Source organism: Pelecanus crispus, chromosome 6 (genome assembly GCF_030463565.1).
Source record: "Pelecanus crispus isolate bPelCri1 chromosome 6, bPelCri1.pri, whole genome shotgun sequence".
In the NCBI taxonomy this organism is placed as follows: domain Eukaryota; kingdom Metazoa; phylum Chordata; class Aves; order Pelecaniformes; family Pelecanidae; genus Pelecanus; species Pelecanus crispus.
In genome coordinates, this window is record NC_134648.1 from 18,015,641 (window position 1) to 18,040,798 (window position 25,158).

The window sequence follows — 25,158 nt, forward strand, 5'->3', positions numbered from 1 at the left end:
CTGTTTTTAATTGCACCCTTGGCCAAAAGCCAAACTTGGCAGCAGCAAATTTTTTTTCTGTCTTTTGCTCACAGCGTGCCTTTCAGACTTTCTAATACGAATATTCACATTAACATCAAATGTGATTACTGCTCCGCTAAAGAGAACAAGTTCCTCCATCACTCAGTTTGTTCAGATACTGTTAGAAAAATCTGTGAATTGTTCAATCTGGTCTTGTTGCCACCAGTCTTTTTCAAAGACTTTAAACTAATGAGTGCCTGATTACATTTATGATACTCTCTTTGACCTCTTTATCCTAATGTTTGTATTTGCTGTCCACTGTTCCAGGAAGCCACTGGTGCATTTTAAATGTGCAGATAAGCAAATCTCTGCCACCTACAGTACATACCTTCAGCTCCTTTTCCACATTTTAAGCTAACATTTTCAGGTGGTGGTAGTTGTTGGACCAACTTTAGCTCCCTCTTTAATCACACAATTCCTACCACACAAATACAGAAAGGAATTTTTACTCTTCTCTGTGATTTCACAGGGCAATTTCTATACAGGACACTGTACCACATGCATAGTACTTAACATGTCTCCTGAGACAGAACAAATTAATTAAGAAGTACATTAGCTATTTAGTACCAAGACTCCACTTAGCAATGATCAAAGTTCTACCTCCCCCTCCCGAAAAAGTCATTGACGAACTAAGTCTTATATCTCAAATTAGGCTGTGAATGTCTGGCATCTCACTAAGTGAGAGCGGTTTCCATTAATACCCACCCAAGGGCAGAAGACAGAGACATTCTAATGCCAGTTACAGACGTCAGCCTAAGCTTTCTCTCCAGTGTCTAGTGCATCTGTTCAGCAGCTCTGCCATAATCCCTTCTCTCAGTTTTGGTTCTCCAAGCTCTCTTGTGTGCTAGGCTGGGTGTTCAAATCAAGCAAGGGTGATTCAGCAAATATCTTTTTGCAGCTCTCTGCAGGGTAGGAGCACCTGACAGCAAGATGACTCCACAGATTTTGCCTTATCCACAGTCCTGAAGTCTGCCACTGCACTACAAGAGGTTAGGGATCAGTCAGCAAAAATGCTTCATTGATCGTGGGAGATTAATGCCTTTGGAGAGGGGCACTAAAAATCCAAGGATGTAAGGTAATTTAAATGTATGTTTACTTCAATATATATCGGTGGAGGAAGACTGCCAAATACTTCCAGCACTCTGGCCTGTTTCAAGGCTTTAATAATTGGTCCAGAAGAAACCAAATCTATTTTTATAAGACTATCCTAATTTTACTTTAATTCAGGGTTTGCAGCACTTATGAGAACTGCATTAACAAGATAGCAACTAGTGCAGAGGGACAAACTCTACACATGCCACAGAAGATGCAGTAGTACAACAGGTAGTCTGAACAGGGCTGCAGTGTATTCCTGCAATCGCATACTTAAGCAAAACCTCCTACATCTTTGTAGGAGACAAAGTTTGGCGTTTGTACTGCAAATGTCTTCTGGGTAGAAAGGAGGAATAGCTTTTATCAAAATGGAGATTGACAGAAAACATTTAAAAGAATACTTCGCAGCTATGAACCAGCAGCAAGAACAAAAGATGGAGCAGGAATACCTTCAGATAAATCCTCCTTTCAGAATTCATTATGCTGTTCTTTGGAAACCTGAGAATTAAGCATAGCCACTAGCATGAATAAAGTCGTCCCAGAATAACAATTCATGGAAGTACAAGGAGACCGTTAACCTGCTGATGTCAGAAAAAGGACTGGTTTGGAGAAACAGGGAAAGGAAGTTGGAAGCAAAGAAAAGAAGTGGAAGAACCTTCCACTGAACACATCCTCTGGCCCACCAAATCTGCTTATTTGCGCAACTGACTCTACAACATTCCTACAGTTCTTTAGCTGTTTGAATGTAATTCAAAATTATCTTACTCTTTAATTACAGTATTGGTACCTATTTAACAATTCCTTAATTATTGCTGTCACTAAATTCCTACAATAACTGAATTAATCTAACATTAATATATTGATTAGTTGTTAATAAAATATTGGTCTCATCATTTCCAAATTTCAATTTTACCCATGAAAGGATCACGATGATAAACCCTAGTTGTTAATTACTGAAATCCAAGACTGAGTTGCAGACCCGCAGAAGATGTTTTATAGACAAGGGAATCCACTGACACAATAAAGGGTTAGAGGTTTTTCCTAGCGATTGAAAGATTACTGAGACTCGTAAGTGGCTGCAGATGCTGAAATTGCACTGTTCCTAACACCATGCTACACAGCATCTGCTGCTTACAAATCACCATACAAACAGAAGCCTGGCTGTTAAAGTTTTTTGGGGTGGGGTTTTTTTTTTCCACCTTTTTTTTTACAGAAGAGGAAATTATGTCCTTATCTAGACTAGGAAACAATGCTGGAAAGACGTAACATCTACATTTTCAAAAAGGTGCTTGATCTGAAACATCAAAAAGGGCTTTTTTAATAGGAAGCACTCAAGCTGTCTGATTTACCTTTCAACTTTGAAAGTTTAGTCTTATCCATGCAGATGATATACGGAGAGGCTCTTAAAACCATGGCCACGTTGTTAATCTAGTTAAAATGCAACCCTTCAAACACACATACGTGTATCTGCTAGGACAGGAAACCTCACGGGGCTGGCAGGTGACCGAGCAGAAGACAGGCATCGCCAAGTCTACCTTTGCTGCTGAAGAAACTGGAAAGCAGCAGCGCGTTTTGCCAGCCAGCCGCAGAACGCCTCAGAAACTGCATTTCCCAGCCCTCGGCACGGGTTATCTTAACGACAAACCGAAGGCAAGGCAGGCGCGGACGGCGCGCAGGCTGGCGGGGCGGCAGTCATCGCGCCTCGCCCCCCCAAACGCGCCTTCAGCCCGCTCCCTCCTCCAACCTGCGAGGCACAGCGAGCCGGCAGCCCCCGGGCGCAGCCCCCGGCCCCTCCCTGCCGCGGCTGCCAGGGCAGCCCGAGCCCGCTCCCGCCCCGAGGCCCGGCCCCGAGCAAACGGCTCCCGCCGCAGGAGCCACGGCGCCGCCGGGGCGGTGAAGGGACACCCGGGCGCCGCAGCGCGACCAGCCCGAGGCCACCCCCTCCGCCCGAGCCGGGCGGCCCTTCGGACGCGTTCCCTCCCCGCGCCTTTCGCCACCGCGGCCCACGGCGCTCGACGACGGCCGGGCGCCCCCCCTCGCGCGGCCTCTGTCCCTTTAAGGACGCAGGCACGAGCCGCCCTCCCGCCCTGCATCACGCGCTCTCCCCGCGCGCGCGTCCCCCAGCCTCCCCTCCCCCCCGGCCCAGATCGGCGCTCGCTCTCTGATTGGCCGAGCGCCGCGCCGTCGGATAGTCAACATGGCCCGCGTGCGGCGCAGCGGCCGTGGCGCTGCCAGGGCCAATCGGCGACGCCTTTGCTGAGGGAGGCGCCCGCGCTTCGGCCAATGGGAGGGGGTTTTCTTGGCGGCGGCGCAGCCTGAGTGAGCCTGCGAGGAGCCTAGCGGCTGGCGCTGCTGCCTCTGCGGGCGTGAGGGGACGCGGGGCGCGGGCAGGTGAGGGCACGGCGGGGTCGCAGCGCTGTGCTCCCGGCCTTTGGGCGGCGGGTGGCCGGTGGGGCTAGCGGAGGGCCCGAGCTGGCCGCCGTGACCGCAGCGCGGGGATGGGGCGCGTGTGGCGGCCGTTAGGGCCTGCTCCGGGGTGGAGCTCGGTGGCGGCGGGGGCCGCCTGGAGCCGCCTGGCGGAGAGGGGCGGGCCCGGCCCGGTCAGGCACCATTTTAAGGCTGGCTTGAGAAGTTTGGACCGAGAAAAGGGCGAGTCTGCGTTGCTCTGAGTCTGGTGGAAGGGGGACGGAGCTGGTTCCGGCCACATGTATGGCCGCTCTCGCACGCCCTAGGGAGCCTGGCAGCGAGCCCTCCCTTCCCCCGCCCTCCCGGGAGAAGTGGGGGAGGAAGAGGGTGGGAGGGCTGTTGGTGGTGAGCAGTTTCTCCGTTTCTCACCCCGCGGTGCTGGGGTTGAGTCAAACCCTTAGCCGCGTAGGTCAGGCGCGATTCTTTGGTTTGACCTCATCCGCTATCTTGTGTTCCCTCAGTGTGGTGTGGGATTTTTGAGGGCTCCGTTTTTCATTTCGAGGTCCCCGTCTCCTAAATGAGGGCCTGTTTAAAGTTTTTGCTGTGCTCACGATTGTTTACTGCGTGTAATACCAGCGTTTGTAGGATTTGTCTGACTCCGTTTCTGTAACATCTGCCTACGAGGCTTCAAAATAAAAAGGTAGAGAAGCAAGTGTGTAAATTATAAGTGAAACCAGAACAACTAGGCAAATTTTTTATAAAGTCACCTCTAACCAAAATATTGTTCCCTCAAGAAAACTTACAAGGTGAGCTTAAGTGTTGCTAATGTTCCAGGCTTGTGGAACAGGTTAATGAGTGTTTTCCTCTTGACTATTTTTTCATTATTGCTTCTAACTTCCCTTACAGAAAGTATCAGACTGTTATGTTTGTGGCTTCCAACAGGGTTGCATCCCAGCAGCTCTAAAGCGGAAGTCATAACTCCCTTCTGATTTGTTGTAGTTACAAAAAAACAGTAACAGTTGTGGGTAGAAGTCTTCCTGTGAGTTCAGGAGTCTGTTAATTTCCTGTTTCATATTCTAGTTGTGTTTAGAAGGTTAGTACAACAAGACGTAGGCTTTTTCAGCAGAGAAAACTTATTCTGTGTACACTTGTATTTATGAATATGACCTGCCACTGAATGTACAGACTTTTCCTTTATAGTTGCATCCTGCAGGATATGACTTGTCCTTATAATGAACTTTTGCTATCTTAGCGTGCATTGAGTTTACAGTTTTGTGCTGTTTTAAGTGACTAGTGGTGGTGTGACATTTGTGCTAGACAAATTGCAGCAGCCTGCTTTGTGGGACAAGTGGCTGATATAGTCCTCTCTGTCCCCAAAACTTTGTGTCTGCATTAGTTACTTGAAAACAATGCACTGTCCAGAAGAAATAAGATAGAATTTGGCCTCTTATTGGTGATAGTAGCAATAATAACAATACCTTATGCTATTCTTTTCTTGGAGTTCCGATAGCTTTTTCATGTCTTGATTGTCTGTAAACTGAGCTCACTTGCTTGGAAAATAACAAAGGCAGTAAATATGAAGGCTCAATACTTTGCTACCGTATGTTTTCAACTAGGTGTGCATTTAACTTTGTCTCTTTAAAATCACTTTGCTCTTCCCTCCCCTGCCCTCACCAAGTTTTACCAAGCAGTTTTGTTAGTAACTCTGCAGCAATTAAGTCATTAAAAGGCAACTGGGAATCAGCAGCTGTTCTGTAAGAAAGCTTCTTCTAATTATTTATTTATATACTTCTTTTTACTTTTTAGTTATCGAAGGAACAACTTAGAGGAGTGAAACAAGACTTAAAGTACGTATTTGCACCAGGGAATGGTGCCTTTTTTTGTTGTTTCTTAGGTGAATGGCTTTTGTCAGAACATGCCCAATTCATGTCTGTTCCAGTGGAGATTAATTTAACTGCTATTTAAAAATTATTCAAGTTACAGGAACTTTATTCCATGTTCTCCAAACACAAATGAAGATGGAATAAGAATCTTGTCTTCCCTCAGCAGGTTTGAGAAGTAGTTCCCTGCAGGAAACACAGCACAAACAACTGAGCGGAAGAATTTGTATGTGCAGTGGTTTTTTTCCATTAGCTCTGTCACTGGGCCTAGGTTGGAAGAGACAAGTCTTGGAGACTAATTTTTAAGTAATGCGAGTCTGCATTTTTTGTTGCTTGCTATTGCTTCCTCTAATAGTGACTAGGATCATATAACTTGTTGGCTGAACTCTGATATTAGGTCAATTTGCTATGTCTTACCTTTTTAATTGTATCTTTTCTTTTTTCCTGCCTTCTGTCTGCTATCGAAGGAAAGACTTGTGTATGCTCCTTTATTTCTTCAGCTGTAAGATAGTAAAATTCTTCTGTTTTGCTCTAGGAGATGGTTGCTGGCATTGCCACTTTCTCTTGTTATGTTTAAGGCAAGAATAAGTGTTTGGCAAATAAATATGCCTGGGCTGCTGAAACACACCTAGTCTACAAGAAGCTCCTTTTGTTTGTCCCTGGACTTCATCTATAGGGTGGGCTCGTGCATTTTTGGTAGATGTGAAGAGTATACTCTTAGTATTTTTGTAAGTGAACAAAGCTTTTCAACTCTATTTAAGTGGTTGTGGAAGTGTTGTTTTTCTAGCTTAGAGCAGAAAACCAGCATTTTCCAGATGGGAGAGTGCATGCAGTCTCTGGGCCCCCTGCTCTGGCTGCCACTCAAGATGTCATTAGCACTTACGTTCTTCTTTGGTAGCCGTGTATTGGAAGCTGGGCTAAAGATCAGCCTGTTTAGCCTTTATAGAATCTAAGAAATAAGACCTGTCGACTCTCATGAATGATGGAAGGTACTTTTTATTCTAAATTTGACTTGCAGACTAACATCTGCTTTCTTGAAAGCTTGATAGTGGAAAATATCACCTATGCTTTTGTATGGTATGTAGTGATTACTTGGATTTGTGATGAACTGTTTAGAATGGGGGGTGGGAAAACCCAGCCTGTATTGTTAAGATAGATGTACAGGCTTGGATATTTTGTCCCAGTAAAGAAATAACAGCAAAGTAAGTTGGGCAATCTGGTTCCCTCTGGTTTCTCAGGAGAGCTGATTTAGATCTTGGGGACTGGGGTAGCTGCACTAAACTTGGTTCCAATCATTGCTAATACCAGGACTTCAACTTCTGTGTTTCCTCTTTGTTTTCTCACTCCCGATAAATAAATTCAAGGCAAATCTTTATATAGGGGATTCTGCCTTTGTAGCTACTGTCAAAAACTGTTCTCTTGGTAAATTATTTTCTTTGCTTCAGTGTTTTGCTTCTCTTTACCTAGCAGCAGTTTTAGGTATAGTGCAGCAGAAGCAGCTATTCACAACAATAGCCCTGATTAGACAGACAAATGAGGCATATTTTTCTGCTCAGGTGACACAAGAAAAAAGTCGTTCTGAAGTGGTAATTCATTTGAACTTTCATTGTTTTCAGATCAGGCACAGTAATATAGTATATGCAGAGATTAAAAATTAATTTTTTACTGTGATACTGTCAAAGAATTAGAAAATTATATATTTATATCTTCTTTGGTTTGAATTTTTTTTTAATAGAATGCAGAGCTAGTCTAGGAAACTGACACATGTCTTCAAACTGAAGACTTATCTGGTAGAAATGGGTCTACATCTGGAATACATAACAGAAAAAAATAAGGTTAAAAGGGTTAAATGAAAGCACCTAACAGACTGTTTAAAAACTATGAGCAAGTTCCAGTTTGGACTGGTTATTATGGGAGCTACTCACTTTACTGCAAGAGATTATGCATGATGAATTTCTTGGCAAAACCAGCAGCTGTTAATATATATTGAGGTTTTAAACAATGACCTGTTCTATTTTCATCTTCTGTTGAGGTAAACAAATTACCATTAAAATATTTTTAAACGCTGTTTTTCAACTTGCAGGTGAATACAGGCACACAGATGGCAGATAACAGGTATGGCAGACTGTTTTCTTGAAATCTGGTCTTCTGTGGGAGTATCTTTTTTTTACCTGTGAAGAATGGATTACCAAACTTCAATAAGAATATAATGGTAGTATTTTCTCTAACTAGGCTGCGTTTCCTTACAGTAAGGACAAAACGCTCATTTGGTACAGGAGATGCTGAGATTGTAGAGTATTGGATATGGAATTTCCCTGCTCTTGGATTAACATAATTTGTGTTGTCTTGATTCACTTTTCAGTGTTCTTATTTAAATGCTCTAAAGATTTGAAGAGAGCAGCGATCCTCAGTGTGTCTCTGATCTGTAGGATTTAAGCATGCAAAAGGCACTGTTTTATTTTCTAGTTTTTATAGCATTTTTGGAACAAATAACAGTGTTGTTAAACTGGTGTAAATATCTATGTTATGCTGGTCTGTCAAGGCTTGCAGTGCACCAGGGAAAGCTGGATAAGCTAGTCTATCTGGTAACTAGTAATAGCCATTTGCATATGTGATATCTTTTCTCCTTTTGTATCTGAGTTAGGGTTAATTTCAGCAATACCCAGTCTGTATTTTGCAACCTATAAACTGGCAGGGAACATGGGGAATGCTTGCTGGCTGTTGACTCATTCTGGGCCCTCTCTTTCTCCAGCACAGGAAGTGTGATGGAAGGCACTGTGGCAGGGAGATTGGGAGGACAGGGACATCTCTCTTTAGAGTAGAAGCCAATGTTTTTATTATTAATCAAAACAACTTAATATAGAAATTGGAAACAAAGAGCTTTGATCTCTTGTTTATCTTCCTTTCTTATGTGTATCCTCTCTCATGTTTTTCTTAATCACTTACACTAAAAGGGTGTCTTGTATTTTTCACTTGTGAGTAATAACATTTTCCTGTCCAGAGTGACAGGCCAGCCATTCACTTAATGAGATGAATTTATCTGTCAGTGTTTTTTCTTCTGGGGTTTTTGTGTTTTGTTTTCGGGTTGGTTTTGGGGGGTTTTTTTGGCCTTTCCTTTGCATCAGATTCATCTTAGGAGAACTAGTTTCATATTCAAACTTTTCAGTTTTGAGAAGCTTGAAGACATAAATACATGTCTTCTAGTGGGATACTAGTTTATAAAACTTGTCCTGTAGTAAACACTGAAGATTCATAATACTTTTGTTCTTAAATGTTAACATTTTTATCAAGTGATGCTTTTTTAATATGTTACATTTTTAATTCTTTTAGTAAAACAGAAGATACTGCTTCAGATTCTGTGGAGGCCGCTAAAAATGCAAGTGAGAAAAAAGGTAAGAACTACATAGTAGTAGGTAACATTACAAAGGTGTCATAAGTCTATTGCCTTGTGTACTGAAGCTTCTTTATCTATGGTTCCAAAACCCTTGCAGTCAAAACTACAGATGAAAGCAAAGCAATGGTTTCTAGGCTCGCTGTTCAGTTTCTGATATTTTCCATGTTTGTTACAGCTAAGAGCAAAATAAAAGCTGTGTTTTTGTAACAGTGAAAGCATTTTTGCATATGTTGTGACTAGGATGCTTCACTGTTGCATGAAATAACTCACTAGACACTTGGAGTAAGACCTGTTATAGACTAGCTTTTAACAACATGTAATCTTCTATCAGCGTAATTATTAAAATGAGCAGTCCTGTATGTATGCTAGTTCTTTACTATCTTGTTTGTAGGAAAATGCGTCTTTGTAATACATCGTCTTGAGGTTTTTATTCTTCATTTGGAAGGTCTATTCAGATAGCTGCTGAATAATGCTTTTCAAATTAATACTTCTGTGTGTGGAAAAGCTACTGTTCTGTTGTTGTTAACCTGAATGCTCAAATTTATAAGTTACAGTGAAGTATGTTTCACCTATGTGGTCACTGGATGTTCTTTAGGTCTCACTTTCTGTTAAAGAAAGCCTGTGTGGCTGGCAATTGGAAATCACATATGAACTGGTAGACACCATTGAATAATTCTTATAGTCAAGTTGGATTAAGAAAAACCACCACCAACAAAAAAAACCCCAATCAAACAAACAACACACCCACCTATATAAAAACTTCATCAAGTTAGTGTGTGCCATGCAATTTATTGTTTTTTAATGTCTGGGGAGAAGATCGGTGAGAAAGAATGGAAAGATTTGAAAAGCAAATGTCTTCCCACTACGACCACCTGTGAGGTTATTAGTAAAGATTTTTAACTCCTAACCAGAAGCGTTTTAGGTCTCACCTCCCCTAAAAAGAGTCTTCTGTGAACTGTTGTGATGACTGTTTGAGGAGTCTTAGAGATTGTAAAAGTATCTTGATGTAAAAAATTAGTAGTTGTCAAGGAAATGGTCATAGTGCTATGCTGCTTTGTTGTACAGTACACAAAGTTTTCATCAGTTTTTTTGATGAGTCAGACTAAATGGAAAACACTTCTACAAATGTCTTGGAAGTATAATTCAGTGGTTCTTCTCTTGCAAATTTATATGTGGCTTATAAGCTATAGCTAATATGGAGGGAGAATAGAGAAACTCCTATTTTGTACTTTCTTATGTAAAAGGGAAGACAGGAAACTTGCTTATGTCATCAATGTACTACTTGCTTCTAAAGGAAAAGATATGATGTATTTGTAAAGAGAAAGGTGCATTTTCTATCACTGTCCAGTTTTATCTTTCTGAAAGCTGATTCTGAAGCAGTTTTGCTTGAGTTATTAGTTAACTATAGTGGTGCTATTTGAGATCTGGAAAATAGTGAGTATTTTTACTGTGACTGCTGTAAGACAGTATGATAAAAGCACTATAAATATGTTCAAATTTGGTTTAAAAGTGGTTTTCTGTCTTGATAGAAAATCTAGCAGACCAAGTGATGCAAAATCCGCAGGTCCTGGCAGCTCTACAGGAACGTCTTGACAACACAGCGCTTACTCCTTCAAGTTACATTGAAACGTAAGTACAGGGCATAATAAAATTCTTGAAAGACTGAAAGCGTAATAGAATGTCATTACTGTATAATTAAGGTAGGAAATTAGAACAAATGATTTGCTAAGAAAAGTGGTTGACTTAAACCATGATTCATAATGGCCTACTTCTGGAAGGAAGAGTCAAGTTTTACTTTACTTACACAAAATTGCAAACAAAATTTTGTCCAGTTCATTATTTTCCTTGGCTAGTTTTATTTTGGTTGGAAACAGCTCCCTTCCCCCTGCCTTTGTTTCCTTCTGTGACCCTTATTCTGTCAGGGTAGGCACTGCATTGTTTGATGATTTTTATAAGATTGCTGTCCAGGGTGTAGTGGAAAGTCCAGGAACTGTAAATCCCTAGTTTGAAGCTTAGTTTTATATTAATTGTAGAGTAGACTTAAACTTTAATTTTTTTGCCTGGGAATAGCTGGTAGACCTCTTCTTAAAAAAAAAACAAAAAGAAAACAAACAAAAAAACCCTATAAAAAGTTCTTTTTACCTGACTGCATATAAATGCTTAATAATTTGAAGTACGGGTGGGCAATTTGTACTTTTCTGAGTATGACCCATGAATCAAAATTTTCCCCTGTAGAATGCACAGTCCTTATTTCTCATAGATGGATCAGCACAAATCTAGTCTCAAAGTTTAGGTGTAAACAAAGGTATTAATTTCAGATCTCTGAACTACACGGGGAGGTGGTGGCCCCAGGGAATGAAACAGAAAATAACACCTTTGGGAACAACTTGGGTAGGAGAGGATTCTTTCAGCTTTTTGAAATAGGTTTTGAAGAAATGTATGTTTGACATAAGCCTTTTATTTAAAAATTGCATTTAGTTATAAGCAGCCTGTTTCACAGCGATATGCTAAATAATGCTGAGGCAACTAACTTTTAACCTTAAAGAATTGTTTGTTTATCAGTTTACCAAAAGCAGTGAAAAGAAGAATTGATGCCTTGAAACAGCTCCAGGTGAAATGTGCCCATATAGAAGCTAAATTCTATGAAGAAGTACATGATTTAGAGAGAAAATATGCAGCACTCTATCAACCCCTTTTTGATAAGGTGGGAAGACTGTGTATATAATATTTCTTTCCTAGCTGAGTCACTTCTGTTTGTATATATGTAATTTTACATCTTACATTCTTGATTTTTCTAACAGAGAAGAGAGTTTATTAATGGGGAAGCTGAACCCACAGATGCAGAGTCAGAATGGCACAGTGAAAATGAGGAAGAAGAAAAACTAGCTGTGAGTACAAGCTGGCTAATGAACTACAGATATAGTAGTTTGTTAGAATTAATTCCTGTACAGTGTGTTCCATTGAAGGACTCATCTTTAGGAAATAAAGGTTTTATCAGTAACATGCTCTTGTGATGAATACACCGTTAGGTCCAGTGAAAGCTTTTAAACTTTCAGTTTAGCCTTTTTTCAAGTGTGTAACTTGAGTGAATTGAAAAGTTGCCTTTGTTTGCACTGTTCGTAACCTGTTAACAGTATCTTTCTGATAATGGGTTCCATTCCAGTGCTACATGATACCCCAAGATAATAGAAGGCTGGCTGTTTGTCTGCCTGTCCCCTTTATTTTGGGGGACATAATTAGCTTTCATTTCCGTAAATACAGATTAGACACATGTCACCTAGTCATAAAATGGAAATGACCTAATAAAATGTGTGCTGGCTAGTTGATTCCTTCTTGTCTATTGAGTAGGAGCTATCTAGATTCAGGAGGGATAATATAATCTGTAGGCTGCCTTTTACTCTCCTGTAATCGTTTTTGGAGATGTATACTCACAGCTTACTACTTTTTCTCAGAGTAGCGACCTACTTACAATGCTGTATTTGCCATTCTTTCAGGTTTTCTTTGCATTTTTTCCTTGGCCTATTTTTTTCAGTTTCCTTTGGACACTGTTCTGTATACAAAGCTAATTGTTCTCTTTGTTTTTACTGATCTCATGAGATTTAGCATGACGCAGTACTCCATATGCATAAGCAAAAAAGGTTTGTTAGGCTTTGTGTAAATACAGTGTTGACAGGCATTGTTCCATGCATTATAAGATCAGAAACATGTCTAGATGGCAAGTCAACTGCTTCATATTCTTGACTGGTCATAACTGAAGTAGCTGCTGTTCAGAAGATCTTACATATTTGCTGCTATCTAGTGGTGTAAAATGAAAGGTGCAATACAGCTAATTCAGACTGCGAATTTCCTGGTTTGGGGGGATGGAGAAGTGACTTAGTCTTTTTTTTTTTTTTACAACTTTTGACGTTAGTTATGTGTAGGGAATCCTCTATCATGAAAGATTAATGATGGAAGACAGTGTAATAATGAAAAATAACCATGAAAACCAATACCATGTATTCTGCAAAATGGGGAAGCTAAAACAGTATTTCAGAGAGCAAAGCTAAATTTTAAATTTTTAGATGAAACACTTTAAATGGCACATGAAGCTACAGGAATGAGGTGAATAGAAAAATAGAAATGTATTTATATTTTTTGCTGTTTCTACAAAGATAGAAATGTGTTTTAACTATTTCTGTTTGTCATGTCAGTGAAACTCACTTGGTCTATTTAGTCATTGTACAGCAGAATTCCAAATGAGTTGAAAGTAAATCTGAATTAAATGTATATATGTTTAGTTGTGTAAATAAACCTTGTGTCTCTCAACTTCATTTACAGGGGGGGAAAAAGTGTAAATTTTAAATGTTCCCTGAACACAGCTGCTTAAATATATTAAGAAGTTGCGATTTCATTTCTTAAATGTTTCTGTATATGTTTCCCAGGGAGACCTGAAAAATGTAGTGGTAATAGAAGAAAAAGCGGAAGCAGAAGAGGCAAATGTCAAAGGAATTCCAGACTTCTGGTTTACTATCTTTAGGAATGTAGATATGCTAAGTGAATTAGTACAAGTAAGTTTCTCCTCTGAAAAGAATAACTTCTGTCATGTATTAAATGAATTGCTACTTTTTCCAATTAATAGTGAGTGCTTGTGGAATGTGTGTGAGACCAAATCTTTGAGTCTTCAGAATCCCTAATATTATTCCTGAAGATGCTTGAAAGGCTAATGATGGACAAGCAGAACAGCTAGCCCAAACTGTTAAATGCTATGTGGATTGTTTAAGAAATGATCTTGTAACAACCTTTGTAGGTACTAAAATGCAAGTTTGTGCTGCTTACAACAGCTGTTCCCCTGTAGTTTTGTTAATTTAGTCTATAAAGAATTATTTTTGCCAGGATATTGTAAGCATACCCACGAATTGGTTGAATTCGTGTCAGATAGCTTATGTAGTTTTGCCGTCAGTTATATTAATTGTTTTTAAGGCTGTTAAGGAAGAATCACCTGAAGCATATCTTTCTGTGAATCTCACCAGCACTAAATATCCTGAATGAAGTTATTTTATTTTCAGTAATGTTCATGCAGCCTAGCATGGGAGCAGCTTTTACTGAAGACGAGGCCTAATGATTGAGAATTTTTTGCAAATATGATTAAGAAATTTGGATCCAGATCTGAACTTTAGCTGAAATTATTGAATAATTACAAGGTTTGGTTCTTTCTTAAGAACAGGTTGAACAAGCAAGCTAGATTAAAACTTTGTTCTTCTAAATAGTGCCTGCTGAATAGGAATTTTTTTCCCCCTCTCCCGCTTAGGAGTACGATGAACCAATCTTGAAACATCTGCAGGATATTAAGGTTAAGTTTTCTGAACCTGGACAGCCTATGGTGAGTTTGCTGTGGTTGTTTCTCATTAAGATTGTAGTGAAGAAGTGAACAGCATTTAAAAATTTTCATTCCACTCTCTTTGGCTGGAATGGGGGGGGGAATGTTCTTTCCAGCCTAGTATCTTCATGCTTTGCCTTTTTAAAGATTGATCTTCAGCTTTCCTGACCCTTTGCTCTTTCACCTTTAGCCTGGACATCTCTGACATCCTTGTAGTTTCGAGATTAAAATTCTGGCTCAGTTCTGTCTAGTTTTCACTTTCTTCTCTCTCAAATTCCAAATTAGCTACTCTTACTAATAAAGTTACGTGGTTGCTTTTGGTTTGAAAATGAATTATGGGGAAAAAATTCTGGGTGCTATTTATTATATTGAATATTTCATCAAAAGAAGAGATGCAACTTAGTAATATTAATAAAAAACAATGGTGGTGGATACTGTCCCTATTGAAAAGGATAGAAAAATATATTGGATGGTCTTTTAAAAGTGTACCTAATGAGTAATTTTTCAAGGACAACTTTGTCTCTTTTTTTTTAAATTGTTTTGTTGTTTAAGTTCAGTGTACAGAAACAGATCTGTGTTTGTCAAAAAGAAGTTGTTCTGTTGCTTATTTAATTCATGCAGACTATACTTACTCCTTGAACTTGTTTTGAGGGGTAGACAGGGAGAAGAAGGATGGGATTTGAGCCCACACATCCGTTCTTTAAACCTCATCCTTGTGGCTTTTTCCTTGTGCTTGGTATTTTTTTGTTTTGTCTCAGAGTTATAGTCTTCTGATAAAACCTGAAGTAAATGCAAGAAATGCTTCATTGAATATTCACATAAGAAAGGTGGAAGGACTTTCTCAAGATACCTTTTAGGGGTTGATAACAGCTGAAGCAAAGTTGTGGGGTTTTTGCGGGTTTTTTGTGGGGGTTTTTTGGTGTGGTTTGGTTTTTTTTTAAGTCCTCATTGTCTTTCTCTTATTAGTACCAAAACACTTGAGCTGATAATAGGCAAGGTAAGTAGTATGGACAGAGAAAAATTGGGAATTAAGTTCTTAAATATTGCTAGGGCTGGAGGAGAGGATATGAGTTTTATGAAGAAAATGAATTGTTCAAGCACAAAGTAAACTATTCTAAGAAGTTGCTGGTTTTTATCTTGAAGCGTATCTATTCGGCAGCATTTGGATTGTTTGGGAATAGTTGGTTTTGCCTATAGCATTTTTGTGTTCTTGATCAGCTTTGTTTTACCATACCTTAAATTGAAGAGCTGCTCTCAAAAGATTTATCTGGATTTATCTTGTCTCACACTGTTCGTAACCTCTTGACAGCATATTTCTGTGAACAGGTTCCATTCCAGTGCTACATGAAATCCAGTAATGGAAGGCTGACAAATTCCATGTCTCTTCTGTATTTGGAGACAAAAGGATGCATTCCTAACTACTTGAGTGAAACATGTTATCCAGTTGTGTGTGGCTGTCTTGTCTGAAATTCTCTGGCTATTGAAAACTGGTGCGGCAGTGGTAGCTTTGTGCTGTAAAAAGTTCACATAACCAGTGTGTTATAAATACATTAATTCTGCTGGGGATTGGGTTTTGCCACTAAAAGAAATACGTGATAGGAATTTTCTGATTTACCATTGACACAAAGTAATTAACTGTAGCTACGGTTGCCCAAAAGTAGATTTACCTGGCTACAGTAATGGTGCTTCAAAGTTCTGTTTGCTATAGCCTGCATATGTAAACTTTTATCTGCATGAAGCATAAGCGATTCCCTTCCTATTTGCTTTTATTTATTTATAATCATAAGCATAAACTTCCATATGTTTATATAATTTTCTACTTGGATACCTATTTGGACATCAGGATCCTTAGCTAGCATATTGAGACCTGGATGATGCATCTGGGTATAACTTCAGTAGCTTAAAATAAGGAAGTTCTCTTTTCTTGAACTTCATGAGAACATTTCATACTACAGAGAAAATCTAGAAATACATGCTACAAAGTTAAGCTGATATCAAAAGCAAAGATGTCCAAATAAAGACTACTGGAAAGGTTATTGCAACACTTCAGATAGTATGTGAAACTTGAAGCTGCTTCTTACTGTCTCCTAATTAGCAGGTGTAGAATGAAATACTGAAATGCAGTCTCTGCAGATGTTTTTGTCTTGCTAGTCCTTGGGATCCTGCATGTGAAGTAGTGCCACTCGTTTTTTGTGGGATTATTTGGATACGAGTGTTAGTCACTGTTAGTGGATAAGCTAAGTTTGTAACTCTTCCCTTGAGCATGTTTGCCAGAGAGAGATTTGCCTTAGCTGAAGACATCCTCCAAACCATGACAGCTGTCTTGAATTGCTTTAAAATGGAAGTAAAGTTGAAATAGGCTATGTGAAGCCAACATAGATATTCCAGTGCACATCTGGTTCCCAGTGGCTTCCTTTCCTTAAACTGTGAGCATGTGAGTTGGGAAGGCTGCTGTTGTCACCAGTCTCCATTGCTCCTTGACCACTATCTTTCCAGATTTCAGTCATGTGAGGAGATTCTTGGGGTCTTAGAAAGCCTAAGGGGCATTTGCGAGATGAGTGAGGGATAAATATCTCTGATGAACATGCTGTTGTCCCCAGAGTTACTTATCCTGTCTGCACATGGTGGGCCTTCAAAAAGAGAGGATGGCAAGGGAGACTTGAGCGATAACAGACCATTTTCTGGTCTGAGTCTGAAGAGTGCCTGGGGAAGTATATTCAAGGCTAGTGTTTTTGGCAATTATCTAATCTGGTTTTTGTGCACACTAGGTCTAGTTCTTATGGCGTATTGCTGGGGGAGTAAATAAAATACTTAAGGTAACTGTTAAGCATGCTGTGGCTGTGCAGTAGGTATGGTGATGTTGGGGGCTTTGACTTTCAACCTTTCTGTGTTGTTGAACTGACCTGCAGACTTTTGCCCCCTTCAAGTAACTAAAGCAATGCTGCTGAAAACCTTTATTGTTTCTTTTGTTCCAATGCAGTTTAAGTTTTGTTTTACTTGTAAATAGTTCATAGTTGATCCTGAGTGCAAAGTGGGCATATATAGCATTGCACAAGCAGTTTTTGAAAGCTTTATAGTTTTGAAAATTGACGCATTGTGTATGCTGCAGTTCTCTGTAACTGGAGCCTTCTGTTCTCCATGTCAGAAACTGAATTTCTGCAAACAATTTTCAGGTGCCACAGGAGGCTTAAACATAAGCAGAAACACCTGCTTCAGGCTGTAATCTGTTAAGACATGTATAATCTTAGGCTTCAGTTTATGAAGTCAGTGTTTTTTTCTGTGGGATTTTCTATTATCAAATGGAAAAACCCCCTCTGGTTCATGTTGGAGTGCACTGTTTAAATACAGACTCCTGCAATCTACCTTTTTTTTTTTTAATTAAAAAGAAAGCTGTTTCAGTCTCTTAAGATCATGACATTGAATGATCAGAGTGGGGGGAGTAACAGAACCTGATGGTGTTATTCTGATGTCAAATGACTTCAGAATAACAGTTTCATCATCCCTAGTCAAAGGATGATGGCTAGGCTTTCGTAGAAAATAAAACCCAGACTCTTCTCAAAGTATTTATTTCTAAGGTTGCTTTTAAGACAGGAGTTCTAGATGTAAAGGTGAATGAAATGTAGTAATTACCTGATTGTGACTGGAATGTTAATAGTAGCCATAGTTGTTGAGCTTCCTTTGTGTTCAGAATTGGTTGACATTCTTCATTTCCTGTTTCTGCTATAGTTTGAAAGATATGTTTGCCATCGAATTCTTATTTTTTTTCCCTGTGTATTCAGAGTTTGATTAATGGTAATTCTGCTGATGCACTATTTCAAAGATAAAAATTAGTGGTAACATAAAATTATAATGGAACTTTCTTCCAGTCTTTCTCATTAGAGTTCCACTTTGGGCCCAATGACTACTTTTCTAATTCAGTCCTGACAAAAACTTACAAGATGAAGTCGGAGCCAGACAAGACAGATCCCTTTTCATTTGAAGGACCTGAAATAGTTGATTGTGAGGGGTAAGGAAAACTTGAAATTAAAAAAAAAACTTTCTGAAGTAATAGTCTGTATTTTCCCGATGCTGTTTTGTCTTACTGTGATAATGATTAATGAACATAAAGCAAAGCTTTTCCTGACTTAAGAAGTGGGAATGTTTGTAGGGATGATGATGATCTTAGCCTCAGCATGCAGAAGTAACAGACACATAGATATAGATACGTTTTAACATAGTGTGCATTTTAAATCTTACACCTTTCAAATTTAATACATTACTAATGAGGTAACAAGCCTTTTATTTCCAGATAAGTGGAAATAATGGGTAAATTCATTTTAGTCATTACGTTTGATAGACCCCCATCCTCAGTCTGATACGTAGCCTTAGACTCTCTTGGACTCTTGCTCATCTCCTCAGCAATTTTTATTCCAGCAGTATTTTTGAATCTGGCAGGAATTGGCCATACGTATGATCTGTTCTTTCAGCCTGTTTTGAGGCTGGAACATGCTGGCCATGCAGTTTGGTTCTGGCAGTTGTGGCTAATGCAGCAATGTTTTTGGCAAAATGTGTTCAGAAACCGACTGCGAGATGGTGAATTCTCATCTCTGTTCTGGAAGTCTAGTGGGTTGGACACCACATTAGAGTTTTTCCTTGGGCAAAAGATTGTTCTGTCTTAACCTATTGCTTTCTCTTCCCATCAGTGATCTCTGATCAACTGATGTTCAGTGCCACACCAGAGCAGAGCTGATGCAACTGAAAAATGTTTTTCTACCTTATTTTTCTTAGCTTCCTTCATGTTTTTTCTGTTGGGTTTTTTGTTTGGTTCTCCCCCCAGCCTTGAAGGATGTAGTTTTGGGTTTTGGTGGGAGGTGTGTGTTTGTTTTTAAACTAATAGTTAAGAAATACCAAATAGTTGCTTTCTTGAAAGCACCCTGACAGCCTCAAAAGTTTTTGGCTTTTAATGCTACATGCTGGCTCTTGAATTGAGTATTCACCTGCAGTGAGGCAAAATGTCTACTTGCATGTTTAGTGAAAGTTATGCCTAAGTAAAAGGCTAGTCCATTTTGAAGAAAACTTTAGTTAATTACAGCAAAATGTTTTCTGGTTAAGTCTTATAGAGGAATCCCTTTCTAAAATTGCTGGTATGTCAAAACTTTGATTTCAGTTCATGTTTCCTGATGAAGGTTATAGATACTGGAGTATCTACTCTAGTATTTAGAGCAGGAAAACATTTCTGTGACTTTCTATACAGGTTAACTCTAAGACTGTTGACTTTGACCATTTATCTATAGGACAATACATTTTGAGGCACTTAAGGGCTACTGTGGCACCATTATTTCCATTAGAAAACAGCTAGCTGAGTTTACCACTCATTCTTTGCCATGTGTAGTCTTGGGTGAAACTATAGGTGGATGGTGAGAGACTCTTAATTGAGATAAAAGTGTCAGTTTGCGCAGTAGCAGAAAGGAACTGAAAAGTAAGCTCTTTCTAGCTTACTGTACTTGCCTGCCAAGTCAGTCTGAGCACTGCTCTTTGAGAGCTAAAATGTGCCTCTCCCTCGCCATACTTTGTGCATTTATTTTTAGGGTAACTGGACACTGCCTTGGCCTGTAGTGAGAGGACGTAATGTATTGTTTTCTACTGGTCCGACTGTTGGAAGAATAATTCACAGCTGTTGAGATTTTTCTGGAATAGCTTAATCATGGCCTTAGTTACAAAACTCCAGTAGCTGGGGCAAAGAGGTATTACAGTATGGGTGGGAGCAGTGATTACTTTGCGAAGGCAAGCTATTTAGCTTTTTCATTTGGGGAAGTATTTGATATGTCCAACATACACATGGTCTGTAGCACTGCGATGCAGCTACTTGACATCTTGTCAAGTGGATTCAGTTGCCAGCGTGTGTTTAAAAAAAAAATACAAAAATCCCCAAACCCAAAATACTCCCTTTATCTAGAGAATGATAAGCCATCTTTGCCTTGATGTTTGTTGCTCTAATGCTCAGTTCCTTATTTTCACTGATGTCTTGTGTTAAAATGCTGTTTCCCACATGTCTCTAGGTGTACTATTGACTGGAAGAAAGGGAAGAATGTTACAGTGAAAACAATCAAGAAAAAACAGAAACACAAGGGTCGAGGCACAGTTCGGACAATTACTAAACAAGTACCTAATGATTCTTTTTTTAACTTCTTCAGCCCAATAAAGGGTAAGCTTGGAAGTTGAGAATTTAGGATTCGTGAAGTATGTTGTGGTTTATTTATATGTCTTTGTATTTATACAGTTTAAAGGTACAAACTATGCTGCTGCATTGTATACTTTCTTCTTACTAGAGGAAGATAGCAAACTGCAGCCCGTCCAAACAGATCATTTTGTTCTGACATTATTCTGTAGAATTTGGCCATTAGGTGTGCTGTGTAAACAGGATTCATAGTATGGAAAGAATCTCATGTAGAATACCCTAAAGAAGTTGACTTGTTTTACCACAGGATGGCTCCATGCATCAATTTGAGGTTTTTAACATGTGAAAGAAATCTCTTCCAGCGTTGGTCATGTTCTAGCATAAAGGTTTAATTTAAACCTTTGTGTTAAGTGACGGAACTTCCTGTGGTTTCTTCTGTGATTAATTAGTGATCGCTAATGCTCCATACATACCTTCCTAATCTTCCTAGTTATCTAATGTTAGGTGTGTACTCACATATTTAAAACAATTTAGATTAATTCCAAAAACATTATTTCTTCTTGATACATCTCCCATTGCACTCTTTCTTCCAAATATGGATGGAAGAAGCAGTTTACTTGGGACTTCAGAGGTGTACTGAACAAAATGGACATTAGTTCTTGATTCAGTCATGGGCTATTATGAACTACCTGTCCCTTCTAAATACCACTGCAAATCCCTGTGTACATGGGGATAAGAGACAAGTGATAAGTATTTCCAAAGTTGGAGTTTGTTTGGTACAGAAATGTCCTTTAACTTAATGAACTTTTTTTTGTTACAAGTAGTTGCTGCTTTCAGAAAGGGATGGAGATTTAATTGCCTCATGATGGTTTTATACTGTTTTTTTTTTTAAATACTTAAATGACATACTCTGGAGGTAGCTGTGTAACAAAGATAAGACTATGACATCTGCTGGCAGTTGATAGTTGCATTTTCAACTTGAGAACAGACTGACCCAAATCATCATTTCACAGTAGGATCACAGTACCATAGTACCCGAGTAGAGGAGGAAAATCTGGGTTTGGGTTTTTTTTATTTGTTGTGGCTGTCTTTTAGTTTTGGGGTTTTTTTAAACAAACAAAGAAAAAAACCCACCCTGTTCCTTACTAGTTACAGTAACAGGCCTCTTCTCAACAATACTTTGCAAATTCATGACAAAATGTTAATCTACTCGATAGCATCTGTGTTTGGGGAGAGGAAAGGGTTTGTAGTGCTCTAGCAAAATAAAGTTATTGTAATTACAGCATTAATCTAGAAACAAAATGTGTTGCTCTTTGAGGGGAGAAATGTGATCTGTATGCCTTTGGAACCCATCTTTGTAGAAAAATTATTTCCTGTGCAAAAATCTTTGACATCACAATGGCAGCTTTGATGCTTGTATTACAGCATAGAAAATTCTTGCAAGTGCAATTTCTGTGGATTTAATTTGGAATAAATCTGAGTTGTCTTTAAAGGTTTAATAGTTAGCTTCTGAAGACTAAACCCCAGTGTTTTCTGGTATAAGGTCTTTATACTGTGTTTTGTCATCTTGAATGTTGAGGTGGGCTAGACTGTACAAACTTTTCTTGAACTTACTGTCTTTTCTTTTTGCAGTATCTGGTGATGGAGAGTCATTGGTAAGTTTACATTTCTGAAATAGCACAATTGCTCTTTGCCATATCTTTTTTGCTAAACATCTCTATAGTGACTATTGGGGTTCTTTTATTAATTTCTGTGCATTTTTATCGTTATTTTTGCTTCTGCCAAAGTTGAGCTTCATCTTGATAAAATGAAAGATACTGTTGACTTCTCCAAGTAATGTGTTGACATTTTGCTGTTACACATCTTGCTGATGCAATACATCTATAATGATCACTGTTGAGAAGAGGTCATTATTTTCTCTAGCCACTCAGCACTACTGCATGGCTGGTATCTGATGTTTTTTAAAAATTAATCTGAAGCAGTCTGAACAATTCTGTAACGTCAGGTGTCGGAACCAGCAAAGTCTGTATGAGCCTTTTTCATTGAAGGTGTTTCAGCAGGCCAGTAGCCTGTATGTAGAAAGTAGGAAACTGAAAATAAATCTCAGTTCTGCAAATCTGGATTTAGACTTGCGATGTTTCTTTTTTGTTACAAAGTATACTGAAAGTACATGTGACCTGAAGGTTGATGTTGATGACAGCATGATGTTTCTCAGACCTGTAACTTTGAAATACTTTTGTTTGCTGCTCTGTAGGACATCCCATTTTTAGTAGAAAAATCAAACTGACTTGCTTTACAGGATGAAGATTCAGAGTTTACTTTAGCAGCAGATTTTGAAATCGGACACTTCTTCCGTGAAAGGATAGTCCCTCGTGCTGTGCTTTATTTCACTGGGGAAGCTATAGAGGATGATGATAATGTATGTATGCTATCAACATTTTGGTTTTTAGTCACCATGTATATAGAAACCTTTTTTTCTGATTAGACTACTATGTAGTATTAATTACATGAGAAAACAAAAAACCTGAAGAGATTCCTATTACTTGGGAATAGGAAAGAATCATTCTACTTGCTATGAGTTGTTAATCTTTGCTTCTGGAAGGGGCTTAGTTTCAGTTACTGTGCTTGAATATGCTAGACCTATTACTGCAGAAGATTTTATGTAAAATTAGCAGAGCTAATAAACCCTTGGGTTTGTTTTTCAGTTTGAAGAAGGTGAAGAAGGTGAAGAGGAGGTGAGATGCATGCTGTATCTTTTATAGATAACTAATTACCTACTGCATTCCAGTTCCAGGCATAGTGCTATATGGAGCAGAAAATAGTTGTTCAAAAATGCTCTTGTGTATGATACTTTTTTGCAAAAGAGTTCAGCATTCCTGACTTACAAACAAAAGACTGTTTTTCTTCTTCACAGAAGTACTTTCTGCAAGAACATTTATCCTGTTTTTTTTCTAGTCTTCTAAAAGCTGCTTTCTGACATGAGTCAAAAATTAAAGATGAGCTTTTTTCTTAAGTGCTGCATGATAAGAACCTTCAGTCTTATTTTTAAATATCTGTTACTTAGGCGTAGTAGAATTCAGCTGTCAGCTTCTAGTTGTCATAAGCTGGAAGACTGGGCCTTGCTAAATGTAAAGTAAAAAAAGGGAGAGCGAGCAACTGCTCAGGATAAAGGCTTAATTTAGGCTGGAATTTCTAGTATACCGAGAGCTGTGGTCCATTTGCAGTAGTGTTGTGTGAATACAAACATAGTGTGAAAGGCTTTGCACAAAACCACTAAATGATACCACACTTAAATGAAGTAATATCCTTTACAGATAATTATGTTTTTATTTTACTGCTTTTACTGTGGTGTTCTTGCTAATTGGTTAAAGGTACATACCTGACTGTCATCAAGTTCACCGTAGTAGAGTACATCAGAGGTTATCAAGCTGGTGGCCTGACATGAGCTGGCAGCTTTCAGCATGCAGTCTCTTTTCTCTCTTTGCAAGTTGCAGTACAGACTTCTGGGCTTGGGCTGTTGAGTGACTAAACATTTTCTTATTTTTTAAGCTGGGTCTTGATGGAAGTATATGTGTATTTTTAATCTGTCTCTAGTGCCAGATGTTACTACTTGGATGTAGGCATGTGTACAACAGTGTGTGAAAATACTGCAAAATCCTGTGCAGGAATACATAGCCTGTCCACAGTAATCCAAATAAACAGAGACTCTTTGGAAGGAGGTCAAAACAAAGAACAAAATTAGACATATATTTATTACGAGAACTGTAAAATTCCAAAGAAATAGCTTGGATAGAAGTTAAAAAATTGTTGGGAGACTGCAGCAGCTTATGTAGGAAGGTTGCCTTAAGCCATGCTGAATATTTTAAATCTATGTTTTAAATCTTTAAAAGACTTTGCTTTAAGATTTTGAAGATGCTGAATTCTTTTAAGTCAGCCCAGTAGTTTTTATGTTGACATCTGAAACACTCTGGAATAGAGTGGTAGTTAGTTATATTTGCTGTTTTGTTTCTTCTCCATTACAAAAAGTTGCACTTTTAACCTGTTTTAATTTCTGTTAGTTTATCTCTATTTTGTCATAGGAGTTGGAGGGGGAAGAGGAGGGAGAAGAAGAAGAAGATGCAGAGAGCGATCCTAAGGTAAGAATTTTCGTGTGCAGTCATAACGCAGACTATAATCATGAGCAATGTAACTAAGTTTATAATAGTTTGTGAAAAGATTAAGAAATTATTAAAAAACAAAACTCATCCTAGCATCTGGCTGCAGTGTTTTCATCTTCTTCAGCACTGAAATTGCTCTTAAAAAAAAAAATTTAATGTTTCCATAAATTGAGAAAATGTAGCTTTTGTCTTCCAACCTGCACCAAGAAAAAGATAATTTCTGTACTGTGTGCCTTTACTTCTTAATGGTATCTCCGTATAATAATGATATACGTTTTTCCTTTAGAAAGTTCTTATTTCAAATATTCTGTGGCTGGACTTCAACTTAGAATTAGTCTGACAAGTCTCAAATAGTTTGTTTATTTTCTTTTTCTTAGAATTGTTCTTTTTTTATTGTCCTGATGGCTGCAGGTTAGACTCCACATGTCTGTACTCTGCTAGTCCCCAACTTTGAATTTTAAACTTTGAGACCTAGTTTAAAATTCAGCCTCAAGGGTTACTGCTTCTTCTGATAGGTGTTTTTCAGTCCCTCAGTCATGGTAAAGTTAACGCTTACATTTAGTGAAGCTGGGGCAGTGATGTCAGACTTGCGTTCATTAGTTCTTAAAACATCAGCTTTTAATTTTTTATAAAGGCACAGGTGAAAAAGTGAAGGC

General features: G+C 38.8%; 1 protein-coding gene and 2 non-coding genes across 6 annotated transcripts in view; all 3 read left to right on the forward strand.

Annotated features, from left to right (window-relative positions):
- Window positions 1-3,511: 3,511 nt before the first annotated feature.
- The window catches only part of NAP1L4 (nucleosome assembly protein 1 like 4), a 29,215-nt gene continuing 7,568 nt past the window's right edge, over window positions 3,512-25,158 (forward strand). For 2 of the 4 annotated variants that reach the window (XM_075711805.1, XM_075711808.1), the window contains exons 1-15: window positions 3,512-3,543; window positions 5,365-5,405; window positions 7,522-7,553; window positions 8,769-8,830; window positions 10,362-10,461; window positions 11,395-11,536; window positions 11,634-11,720; window positions 13,254-13,379; window positions 14,120-14,191; window positions 18,055-18,194; window positions 20,227-20,372; window positions 21,978-22,000; window positions 22,645-22,764; window positions 23,051-23,080; window positions 24,425-24,481. In XM_075711805.1, coding sequence (XP_075567920.1) covers window positions 7,540-7,553; window positions 8,769-8,830; window positions 10,362-10,461; window positions 11,395-11,536; window positions 11,634-11,720; window positions 13,254-13,379; window positions 14,120-14,191; window positions 18,055-18,194; window positions 20,227-20,372; window positions 21,978-22,000; window positions 22,645-22,764; window positions 23,051-23,080; window positions 24,425-24,481 — 1,119 coding nt within the window. In that variant the 5' untranslated portion in view covers window positions 3,512-3,543; window positions 5,365-5,405; window positions 7,522-7,539. Of the gene's footprint in view, window positions 3,544-5,364; window positions 5,406-7,521; window positions 7,554-8,768; window positions 8,831-10,361; window positions 10,462-11,394; window positions 11,537-11,633; window positions 11,721-13,253; window positions 13,380-14,119; window positions 14,192-18,054; window positions 18,195-20,226; window positions 20,373-21,977; window positions 22,001-22,644; window positions 22,765-23,050; window positions 23,081-24,403; window positions 24,482-25,158 lie in introns of those variants that run through there. The other 2 variants (XM_075711809.1, XM_075711807.1) reach the window with 2 other exon arrangements.
- LOC142593863 (small nucleolar RNA SNORA54) lies at window positions 11,941-12,068 on the forward strand. Its single transcript, XR_012831161.1, has one exon. It is a non-coding gene; the product is annotated as a small nucleolar RNA SNORA54 (small nucleolar RNA).
- Window positions 15,472-15,592, forward strand: LOC142593864 (small nucleolar RNA SNORA54). The gene has a single exon (XR_012831162.1). It is a non-coding gene; the product is annotated as a small nucleolar RNA SNORA54 (small nucleolar RNA).